Here is a 12,528-nt window from a genome sequence, read left to right as displayed (position 1 = left end):
CCTCGGTGGGCTGTTGCCGTCTTTCGGGTCTTGGGACGGGAAAGTGTCGTGGGCGGCAGGGCACCGCTCGCCACGCTCGGGTCCGGGGCTTCTGCTGCTCGGGGGCTCGAGCGGTGGGCCGGACCCGAGGACTCGAGCGGCGCTCCTCGCCCGTGAGTGAAAAGCGATGGTTTTGGTTAGGGAGATTGTTCGTGACGCCACCCACGGGACGTGGTGATGATGGCACCACCGCTGCTGGTAACGGGGATCCCGGGAGAGATTGTAGGGTGCAGCTGGGATGTTGTCCCCTCTGTGGGTAGGGGGTTTGGTGATCCCGGGGCCCGGTGGTGTGACGTGGAGGCTGGACGGCTGGGGTGCAGGGACTGCGCGGCGCGGTGCCGGACGGCACTGGTGTAGTCACTCAGACAATCACTGACAAAGTCTTTGGTAAACCAAAACGGCCGGATGGCCGGGTCCCGCAGCTGGCTGCAGTGTTGATGTTGTGCTCTCCCCGGACAGCTGATGGTGGCTGTCTTTCCCTGCACCTTTGTGTACTGTGTTGACTCCGATGGCTTCCCACTGGTAGTCCGCTCCCCGACGTATAGGTGCCGGAGGAGCCCGTTTTGCCCGCAGGCGCTGGCCCTTGGATCTCTAGCCTGTGGCGGTGGCTGTATATCCGCACGGTGTGAGCGGTTGCCTTCTGACGGGGCTTGGGTAGTTAGGAAACCCCTGAGGTTCCTTTCACTCTCGGATTTGACTATTGTCGGCGGCTCCAAGCCTGGTCGGGGTCCGATGGCCCGGCCTGTCGGGCAACGTCACTCCGCTCCCCGGTTCGGTACCGGTGGGCCACCGCCCAACCCCGGTCCTACGGTTCCGCAGAGTTCCGCTGACTCCTGCAGACGGCCACCACCGTCTGCCAACCTTGCTGTAGGTACCTGGGCTCCAACCCAGACACGTCAGTAGTTTACTCCTTTCACTTCTACCTCCAAACACTATCTGAACTCTTTTCCCGCCTCCAGGTCTGTGAACTCCTCGGTGGGTGGGGCCAACCGCCTGGCTCCGCCCCACCTGGTGTGGACATCAGACCCTGGAGGGAGGCAACAAGGGTTTTTGTCTGACTGTTGTAACTGCCTAGGGTGGGGGTGTGTGTGTGTGTGTTGTTGTTTCCTGTGACCCCTGGCTAGTTCAGGGCGTCACATTCCCCCTTGGTAAAATGCAGACCGTCCGCAGGCTGCCCGTCCATCACCGGTTTTATTTTTCAACTGAAAAAGATAAATTACATTTTAAACACTCAACATAAGTATATTTGGAAATCTTCCCTTACGGGAGGTGCAGTGCTTTAACGTTTCAAACATTGAACATTTTTATTAAACGGACTGGTTCGTGGTCATCCGCTCTCCCACCCAAGCAACCTAGCCCTGGTTCTGCCCCTAAGAAGTGGGCAGCACCCCTTTACCCCAGTCCAGGTTCAGGCTGCCCGAGCGGGAACGGGTACTGTGTTTCGCACCCGGCTGTCACTTCAGGGGACCCCATGTCCAAGGGGAACCCCTGACCCCCGGAAGATGGCCACCGGTCCAGGTGGTGGCCGGACCCCAGCCTGCTCCGCTACGGGTCCCTCCTCCAACCTGACTCTCCGGAGGCGGCATGGACGGAAAATGGCCCAACAAATTATTTACAAACCCACCAGTTCGTGGGTGGCCTGCCAGTTCTCGGCCTTGTCCATTAGTAGTCTCTCATGCAAATGGTAAACATGTAGAGTCCTTCCGGGAACAACTTGCCTTAAACTGACGATAATCACGGTGGACAATCAGATTAAACTCGTTTGATTCGTATTCATTCACTTACAACTGCTGAGGGTCCCAACGGGGACAACTTGCTTGCAACGGAGGTCCGCTGCCGATTCAACTCTCTTTAAAATAAACGCGGGCATGCACATCCGCTCTCCTGCCCAGGGGCCAGGACCACCTGGGTGCTCACAGCGCCGGCCACGACCGGCCTCTCACACTGCCGTGGGCCCCACGATCAGTGGCTTGCTCCGGATCAGCCTGCATGGGGGACGGGCCCAGCTGGAGTCCCTCCGTGCCGGCTACGTCCGGCACCTTCAGTAATGAGGGACCCCGCTGTGACGTGGCCTGCTCTGCTGCTTGGCAGCTGCGTCCCCACCGTGCTTCAGCCGAGGCCGGGTGTCTGGACTTCTGGGCGAGGGTCGCCTCCGTTGCGGCCGGGCGGACTGCCGGGGCCGTCGTCATCTCCGTCGCGGCCGAGATGGAAGCCGGGACGGGTGCCAGGGCGGTGACAAAGGTAAGGCCCGGGGCCCCAGGTCTGGGCCCTCTCCCACAGACGCTGCGGGCTCCGCTACCGGTGGCAGGGGTAACGGGTCGGTCGGGGCGTTGGCCGCGGGCATGGGCAGTGAGGGAGGTAGCGTGGTGGACGGCAGCAGGCCGGGCCCCTCAGCTGTATCGACCAATCCCTCGGGGACATAGGGGCGTGGGTCGCTTACCCGCTCCTCTGAGACCACCTCCACTTCGGATGCCCAAACAGTTGCGGCCAGGCCCTTCATCTCCGCCGTCCACTTCGCCAGCATGAAGTGGACTTGGGCCCAGAGCTCCTGGCACGTCTTGCAGCTGGATCCAGGAACGTGTTTCAGGAGAGTCCTGGCGTCCCTGCACCCTGCAGTGCTAGTTACATGCCGCCATTCCATCTGCGGGCGCCGCTGCAGCTGCGACCGCCACTCCTCCAATGGCTCCGTCGGGCGCAGACATCTTCTTCCCGTTCCCCCCTTGGTACTTTCTACCACTCCTTCTTTGGGGGCGGGGCTTCGCTGTCGCGCCCTCCCTGCTTGGGGAAGACGCTTGAGCGGGAAATCTTCGCGCCAATGATGGCGGCGCTTCAAATTTTTCTGCCGGACGCCGCCGGCGGGGACTGCAAGGCACACTTCTACTGGTAAGTAGATCGGTCCAATCATGTCCGTGATGCCAAGTTGTCGCAGGCGGCGGGGCCCCGCTCGCCACGCTCGGGTCCGGGGCTTCTGCTGCTGCTGCTCGGTGGCTCGAGCGGTGGGCCGGACCCGGGGACTCGAGCGGCACTCTCCGCCCGTGAGTGAAAAGGGATGGTTTTGGTTAGGGAGATTGTTCGTGATGTCACCCACGGGACGTGGTGATGATGGCACCACCGCTGCTGGTAACGGGGATCCCGGGAGAGATTGTAGGGTGCAGCTGGGATGTTGTCCCCTCTGTGGGTAGGGGGTTTGGTGATCCCGGGGCCCGGTGGTGTGACGGGGAGGCTGGACGGCTGGGGTGCAGGGACTGCACGGCGTGGTGCCGGACGGCACTGGTGTAGTCACTCAGACAATCACTGACAAAGTCTTTGGTAAACCAAAACGGCCAGATGGACGGGTCCCGCAGCTGGCTGCAGTGTTGATGTTGTGCTCTCCCCGGACGGCTGATGGTGGCTGTCTTTTTCCCTGCGCCTCTGTGTACTGTGAAACCAAGGAAAAAAAAATGTGAAAACATACCCTGCTGTAACTAAATAAAAGCATAGTGCATATAAACATAGGGTACTTAGTAAACACTGTTTTTGATCAAAAAAAGCATAAAGCTATCCCACCAAACGTCAAGGTGTACCCAGTTGGGATAGTACCTACACTCTCTAATATTAAAACCTTACCATGGGTCTAAAATAGGCCTCAATGTGGCTAAGGGCTGAGAGCGACCGGGTCCCAACCGGACACACACAGTCAGGGGGATTCACAGAATGAAATGTCCAGCTCGCTGAGAAGGGGGCCACTCCCTGTTTGTACTGAATACAACAATTTTTTCCTTGGTTTCTCTTTGTCTCATGGCCAGTGTGAACATGGTCTCACAAGTTCCATGTATACCATCTCATACTCCGGCTCACTTTTTTGTTTTTACCTCTGTGTACTGCGTTGACTCCGATGGCTTCCCACTGGTAGTCCGCTTCCCGACGTATAGGTACCGGAGGAGCCCGTTTTGCCCGCAGGTGCTGGCCCTTGGATCTCTAGCCTGTGGCGGTGGCTGTATATCCTCACGGTGTGTGCGGTTGCCTTCTGACGGGACTTGGGTAGTTAGGAAACCCCTGGGGTTCCTGTCACTCTCGGATTTGACTATTGTCGGCGGCTCCAAGCCTGGTCGGGGTCCGATGGCCCTGCCTGTGTGCTCAACTTCACTCCGCCCCCCGGTTCGGTACCGGTGGGCCACCGCCCAACCCCGGTCCTACGTTCCGCAGAGTTCCGCTGACTCCTGCAGACGGCCACCACTGTCTGCCAACCTTGCTGTAGGTGCCTGGGCTCCAACCCAGACACGTCAGTAGTTTACTCCTTTCACTTCTACCTCCAAACACTATCTGAACTCTTTTTTCCCGCCTCCAGGTCTGTGAACTCCTTGGTGGGTGGGGCCAACCGCCTGGCTCCGTCCCACCTGGTGTGGACATCAGACCCTGGAGGGAGGCAACAAGGGTTTTTGTCTTACTGTTGTAACTGCCTAGGGTGAGGGTGTGTGTGTGTTGATGTTACCTGTGACCCCCTGGCTAGTCCAGGGTGTCACAAAAGGACCTAAGGTCCAGACCTCAATCAGTGAATTCGACGTGGTCCAGTGGCTTCTGGACCTCGTTCTGGGTCTGAGTACCCCTCCTGGTGCTCCGGTTTCCAGTTCGCTCCCCGGTTTGGTACCGGCGGGCCACTACCCTGTCCCGGTCCCTTACGGTTCCACCAGCCGTCTTCCCGGCTCCTGTAGGCGTCAACCACCATCTGCCTCCTGGTCACAGGGAATCTGGGCTCCTACCCAGATCCCTGACAGACGTTAACACACTGCTACTACTCTTCTCTCCTCCCTAACAGATCTGCTTTTGTATTTTTCCCGCCTCAGGCTCTCCGAACTCCTCGGAGGGCGTGGCCAACCGCCTGGCTCTGCCCCCGGGTGTGAACGTCAAGACCTGAGAGGGGTGAATCAGGGTTTTTAGGTTGGCTGGTTACACCTTTTTAAAGGCTGGTGTTTGTGCAGGGGGTCTACCTGTGACTACCTGGCTAGTCCAGGGCATCACACTATGGTGTCACTAAATCGTGTCTGGTGCACACCACAAAGACCAGGGTAACAGGAGAAAGGGTATTGTTTTGTTCTATTTTGTTCAATGGTCAGCCAGTCCTGTGGTGTATATGTGGGAGCATCATACCTTGTCAGAGGCTGTGGTGGTCATCATACCCTATTTTTGTGTGTGTGGGGTGGGGGGGGGGGCTGTGTGTCAGGGGCTGTCATACTGTGTATAGGGAGGGAGACTGAAAGGACCATTATATTTTGTAAGGGTCTGTGAGGACCATCATATCATGTGTGAGAGGCTGTAGGGACCATCATACCATGTGTGAGAGCCTGTGGGGACCATCCTACCATGTGTGAGAGGCTGTGAGGACCATCATACCATGTGTGAGAGGCTGTGAGGACCATCATACCATGTGTGAGAAGCTGTGAGGACCATCATACCATGTGTGAGATGCTGTGCGGACCATCCTACCATGTGTGAGAGGCTGTGCGGACCATCATACTATATGTGAGAGGCTGCAAGGACCGTCGTACCATGTAGAGGGTTGCTAAGAGGACAATCAAACCATGTGTGAGGGGTGGTGAGGACCGTCATACCTTGTAGAGGACAGCATAATGGCCTCCCTTAGTAGCCCCCACTTTGTAGGACAGCCCCCTTAGTAGCCCCCCTTAAGGGCCACTTAGTAGCCCCAATATTGTATCATGGCCCCCTTTGAAGACTCCATGCTATATGATAGTCCCCTTAGTAGCCACCACTCTGTATTATAGGCCCCTTAGTAGCACCCACTCTGTATGATGGTCCTTTTAGTAGATCCCACTCTCTATGATGGCCCCCTTTATAAGCCCCTATGCTGTATCATTGTCCCCTTAGTAGCCCCCACTATGTTTGAGGGCCTCCTTACTAGCTGCCTCTTTGTATAAGGCCCCCTTAGTAGTCCCTACTACATACTGTGTAAGGATCCCCTTTAGTAGCCTCCACTATGTTTGAGGAGCCACTTAGTAGCCCATACTAAGTATGAGGGCCCCTTTAGTAATCCTAACTAATTATGGGGCTCCCTTGACAACCCACACACATAATGGCCATCACACAGCATTAAAATTAAAAACATAAACATAATATACTTACCTTAGTGGCAAGTCCAGGGAAGATCGATGTGGTGACATCATGGCGCCAGGACAATGATGTCCTGCTGCTGCTACGCATACCAGTATAGCTAAGGGTAAAATTACCTCCGGGTGGGCCCCTCAAAGTCAGGAGACTGAGCGACTGCCCTCTATGCCTTCCAGGTACATACATTACTGGTTCCACCCCTATCCCAATCAGCAGCTATTTCTAATTCTCAAAGTTGACATCATGGAGAAGAGGGAGCGCCTTTGTATTACAAAGTTGGCTATGTTCACATCGCCAACCACACCAGAGTCTCCAGGTGAGTAGAAACCTCATCACAGATCTAGAATACGTGACACCCAAGATAAGAAGAGAACCCCAGACAGGCTGGCTGGAGGGACTTGTGCTGCCAAGCTCTGATGTATGAGCCAATCATTAGTCATAAGGGTGTCGCATGATTACTGGTGAAATAAACTCTAGGATGAGAGACTGCCACCAAAACAAGTAGGAGCTGTAGGGAAAAAGGGAGAACAGAGATGGGAGGGGAGAAAGGGTTTGCATCTAGGGGGCTACTGGAGTGAAAACTGCTGCTCATTGGAGCCCATTGGGAAAGTGATCCTGCTTGAAATGTGTCTCGGATAAGGATACATTTCGAATGATGTGGAGTCAAGGAAAAGCTGGTTAGAAAATAAGTATGTAGCGCCCCTGAGTACATCAGGGTGCTACAGGGAACTGCATCCTTCTTCCCTAATGTGCAGGACCTACCCCCCATGGGTCCAGGTTCCCAGAAACAGGTGTCACCCCATCAGCACCACAAATCCCAACCAACACCTCACATCATGGCCTGTCAGATACACCAGTGGGTTGGTCTAGGTGGGACCGGGCCACCCACCTAGGGGTCAGGCAGACTAGTGAGAGGGACTAATTCAGACTAGTGACAGCTCTCAGAGTGAAAGGAGCTGGAGTGTTAGCTCCCGGGGAGCTAGTAAGACCAAGGTTTGGTCCAGACAGTGGTCCGGGACCAGAGGAGTCGGTGACCGGGTTCAGGGACTGACAGAACTGACTGGTACTGAGCAAAACTGGGTACAGGACCCCAAGTCAGGAGCTGATTTAACGCCCTGGCAATTACCTGCAGAGGAAGGGGGCCTTCAGGGATCTTCCTAGGAGCTCAGAGATTGAGGGCATCAGCACAATGAGGGGGACAGGGTTTCCCAGAAAAAGCAACCCACTGAGGTCCCAAGTACCAGCCCTTAAGAGCAAGACTTCATTTAAAAACTGAAGAACTGGCCCTTACAGCTTCAAGCTATAGGGACCCACACAGACAAATCAGTGAAAGGAGGCAGACTCCGGATTACTAGTGACACGGGGACCTGGATGTGCTCTAAGCAGCAACAGTTGTACACGGAGACTTGGTTAAGAACAGTGTGTGCTTCAGTTTATCCCCGCCGTACAGTGCATCAACCACCACAGTGAGTACACCTGCCCCTGCACCCTGCCGTCTATACATCCTCATCACCCGAGCTGTGGGGCCTTCCCTACCTGCGGAGGTACTGTCATCTCGCTTGCCCCCCACCATCTGCCCCGGTCCTCATTGCAGCAGCGACGGTACTCCCATTTCCGCACCCTGAAGGTGGCATCACGAACATTATTGCCTTGTAAATACCCCCTTCATTGGGTGTCCACTAAACCCCGGGTCCGGGGACCCTCGAGCCACAGCAATCCCGGATCCGAGCAGTTTTCCTGCTTAGGGGCGGCACAAGTAGAGATCCAATAAATTAATAAAATTGAGAGACCAAAATTCTCCATCACTGTCTATGCCAACATCTAACTCACTAATGTCATCAGTTCCTCTACAGGTTTCTAAGGATGGACCATTTGGATACATACAGATTTCTACCTTTCAATGCCTTCGAACAACCCGACATCAATATTTCTTTTTCGACACTCTTCCAAATGAACTCAAGTCTATTAGAATTTCTCAAGCTCATTGATTGGCCTGAGCCTTCATCGACTGTCACTGACGTCAAGTTCTCCACAAGTCCCAAGAAATGTGATTACCACTTATTAAATCCACGAGATTCGTACAAGGTTGGGGAGTTCTTGGAAGTGTTTATCACGGCTCGGGATCACAATGGACGACCTAAGAATTATGGTGGAGATTTCTTCCAGGCTAAGCTTCATTCTAAAAAACTGAAGGCCGGAGTGACTGGACAGGTGAAGGACCATGGCAATGGTAGTTATGTAGCCAAGTTCCTCCTTCTGTGGACCGGAGAAACTGAAGTGTACATCAGACTCATTCATTCCAGCGAGGCCGTGGATGTTCTCAAGAAGACGAGGGAGCATTATCCTGGAAAGGTGATCCATAAAGGCTACAGCATATATCTTACTAATGTAGCCTAACCTTGAATGCCAACCAATATGGACCAATTAAGAGCCTACTATAAGATGTCCTGGACTCTTGAATGGTTCAACATGGTTGAGCAATATCATTACATAAATTGTATTGTGTTTTGTACACACCTCCCATGCAGGCTAAAAGGTCTTCATGGTAACCGACTAAAATCAGTTTTTGTGTGGTCCAATCCAGCTGTCATGTTACCATCCAACTTTCAGATGCTTCTTTCAAGTTTACTGAATATATGTTATGAAACAGTCGTGGCAAGATGGAAGGGACGATGTCGACAGGATCAGACTACACAAGTTGTGTTTGTAGTCTGTTGCTATGGCCACGCATAGGTTTGCATAGGAGATGTAGGCAACAAACCCCCAATGGGATATTTTTTAAATATCCTATTGTAAAGTTTTATTAATTTTTTTATGTCAGCTGCACTGGAGCAACCAAAAAAACCTTCAGGCCAGGGTGGTCATACACTATAAAGGAGAAGGTTGGTATTAAAAGGGCTCCCATCAAGTCATGAAAGTTTCAAGCTGTGAGGATGTGCTGGGAGTTATAGTTCCTCATGACGGGGAAGAGTCTTATAGTAATTTATTTTAACAAATTAATCTAGAATTTGGGTTTGGCCCGAAAATTTGATACATATCAAATTAATTTGAGAGCACCATATTATGCCCCCGACCATAATAAACAATGGGGGAATTTTTTTCTTAAAACTAGTCCTCACTTCTAATCTGCCTCGCTGCCGCAGCTCCATGTCCATTGCTCTGAGTAGCTCCCTCTGGCTTCTTCTACATTGCCTTGAAAAAGTATTCATGCCCTGTGAACGTTTCCACATGTTTTAGCATTACACCCACCAACTTAAATGTATTTTATTGGGATTTTATATGGTATACCAATACTAAGTAGGAAACAATTGTGAATTTCAAAGAAAATTTTACATGGTTTCCTAATTATTTTAAAATTTTGAATCTGAAAAATTGAGACATGGATTTGTATTCAGCCCCCTTGAGACAAACTTTGTAGGACTTTTCGCTGAAATTACTGCTGAAAGTCTTTTAGGGTTGGTCTCTCCAGCTTTGTACACCTAAAGGTGACATTTTTCCCCCGTCGTCTTTGCACTCGAACTCTCCAGTGAGATTGGATGGAGACGGCTGTGATCAGCAATATTTACATCTTGTCACAGATTCTCATTGGAATTTGGGTCTGGACTGTGACTGGGCTGCTCACATACATGAATATGCTCTGATCTAAACCCTCCATTGTAGCTCTGGCATGATCTTTAGAGTCATTGTCCTGCTGGAAGGTGAACCTGCACAAGTGTTCTTGTAGGATTGCTCTTTCTTTTCCACCATCCATCTTCCCATCACCTCATACCAGCTTCCCTGCCCCTGCTGAAAAAAGCCTCCCCACAGCAGGATGCTGCCTCCACCATGTGTGATGGTGGGGATGGTGTTTTCAGGATGATGTGCAGTGTTAGTTTTCCTCTACATATATTGTTTTGTATTCAGTCCAAAAAGTTCTACTTTGGTCTCATCTGACCAGAGCCCCTTCTTCCTCTGCTCGCTGTGTCCTCTACATAGCTTTTACAAACTACCAACCAGACTTCTTATGGCTTCTTGCTTTCAAAAATGTTCTTTCTGCTACTCTTCCATAAAGACCAGATTTGTGAAGTATAAGACTAATCATCCTGTGGAAAGATTCTCCCCTGAGCTGTGAACTCTGCACCTCCACTAGTGACCATGGGCCTCTTGGCTGCTTCTCTCATTTGTGCTCCCCTTCTTTGAGATGTCAGTTTAGGTGGACGGCCATGTCTTGGTAGGATTGTAGTTGTGCCGTGCTCTTTTCATTTTTCGATTTATGAATTGAACAGTTCTCCATGAGATGTTCAGAGCTTGGACTATTTTTCTATAACCTAACCCTGCTTTACTCCTCTCCACATCTTTATCCCTGACCTGTCTGGTGTGTTTCTTGGTTTTCATGTTGCTGTTTGATCCCTACTGTTCTCCCACAAACCTCTGAGGTCTTCACAGAACAGCTGTAGTTATACTGAGAAGAAATTACACAAAGCTAGACTCAATTTACTAATTAGGTTATTCTCTCAGGATTGCATTTAGGGAGATCAGACTAGATGGGGTTGAATACAAATGCATGTCACAATTTTCAGATTTATATCTTTAGAATAATTGTAAAACCTTGTATCATTTCTTTTGCACTTTACAAATGCTACTTAGTGTTGGTATATCAAATAAACGTCCAATAAACTATATATACATTTGTGTGTAAAGTAGAAAAAAAAATAGAAGAGGGAAGGGATCAGTGAACAAACTGCTTACTTGAATCGAGCTGGTCCAATGCTCAGAATCGCTCATTTTGGGTAAGGAGTATAATGGAAGTCTGTGGGGAACTTGAGTATTTTTCAGGCAGGCCCGGCTGAGAGGGTGGAAAAGGCCGACAAAATGCATGCAGAGGTCACCTGGACGCATCTGTGACTCCCAAGTCACTGATAGGAAGTAAAAAATTAATTAAAAAAGAAAGCTTGGGGTCCCTCCAAAATCGGACTGGCTACCAGAGGAACCTCCAGTAATACCAGGCCTGGCTGCGGTTACCTGCATTGAACTCCGGAGTTCTCGCCTGATCTTTGGAGTGCAGCCTGGACTGAACTCTGGTTTGTAGGACTGAACCACGAGCGCCGACTGATTCCCCAGCGATTGCGGTTCATGTCACAACTGCGGACAGGCCGGGCTGAACTCCGGAGCTCAGATGAGAGCTACGGAGTTCAGCTCGGCCTGTCCACAGCTGTCATGAACTGAACTGCAATCGCCGGAGAATCAGTCAGAGCTCGCGGTTCAGTCCTGCAAACTCTCAGCTGAGCTCCGGAGTTCAATCCAGGTAACTGCAGCCAGGACTGGTATTACTGGTTCTTCTGGTAGCCAGTCCGATTCTGGGGCCCTCTCATTTTTGATAACCCGGAAACTAATTGAAGACCATGGTCGGTGATCTCAGTAAATCCAAGGTGGGTGAAACCGTATCCATGTTAGGATTTATTGGTAAAAAAATTATAGGCAAATGATATTTGTCCCTACACTATAACATACAAAGGTTGTAAAGTTTTTCCATATATCTTAAAATACGTGTTTCGCCTCATTAAAAAGCCTTCTACAGGTATCGTTAAGATTAATAAATATTGAGTTGAACAATATCAAAGTGTTTTTAGCTGTTTGCTAACTAGCTAAGCTAAAGCAGACCTGTCTTTTTTAATCATTTATTTATAAGGTTTAACAAGACTAAACAGTGTTTAGCCTGGTTTAATCTAATAATTAAATGTAAAAATTGGTGTGGGTTCCCCCCTATTTTTGATAACCAGCCAAGGTAAAGCAGACAGCTGGGGGCTGGTATTATCATGCTGGGAAGGTCCATGATTCTTGGGCCTTTCCCAGCCTAAAAATATTAGCCCACAGCTGCCCCAGAATTGGAGCATCACATTAGATGCGCCAATTTTGGTGCTACGCCCTGGCTCTTCCCGATTTGCCTTAGTGGGGTGGCAATCAGGGTAATAGTTTTATGGTTGAAGTCAGCTGTGTAGTTTCAGCTGATGTCAAACCAGGGGTTAGTAATGAAGCGGCGTCTATTAGGCACCCCCATTACTAACCCAGAATTTCTAAACTGAAAAACACACACACAGGAAAAAATAGTTTATTTGAATATTTACCCCTAATGTCTCATATTTGCCCAATTCCAATTTGCCACTAATGTGTTTTTTTTAATTTTAGGTTTATTTTAATGGATATTTCCTCTATAATGGCAGCAGCGCAGTGGCAGAGTGTAACGTGCAGGCTGTTGGTAATGATGTCTGCACTTATACAGATCCTGTTAGCGGTGACACGTGGCATTGTGCGAGACCCCAGAAGATGCCGTGCCATTCACTAATCTATCACTCGATGGGTGGATACAGAAAAGTGACAAACAAACTGGAGGACTCTCTACTTAGTGCG

The 12,528-nt window shown here is 50.9% G+C and overlaps 1 protein-coding gene across 1 annotated transcript in view; it reads left to right on the top strand.

The window, feature by feature from the left end:
* LOC142302108 (NXPE family member 3-like) overlaps positions 1–12,528 on the top strand; it is a 99,812-nt gene that overhangs the window by 64,571 nt on the left and 22,713 nt on the right. The window contains exons 2-3 of the mRNA XM_075343195.1: positions 7,984–8,493; positions 12,307–12,527. Coding sequence (XP_075199310.1) covers positions 7,984–8,493; positions 12,307–12,527 — 731 coding nt within the window. The remainder of the gene's footprint in view (positions 1–7,983; positions 8,494–12,306; position 12,528) is intronic.

The sequence above is a fragment of the Anomaloglossus baeobatrachus genome, chromosome 4, assembly GCF_048569485.1.
Source record: "Anomaloglossus baeobatrachus isolate aAnoBae1 chromosome 4, aAnoBae1.hap1, whole genome shotgun sequence".
Lineage (NCBI taxonomy): Eukaryota > Metazoa > Chordata > Amphibia > Anura > Aromobatidae > Anomaloglossus > Anomaloglossus baeobatrachus.
Note: the sequence above shows the minus strand (reverse complement) of the source record. Positions and strands in the feature narration are given on the sequence as shown.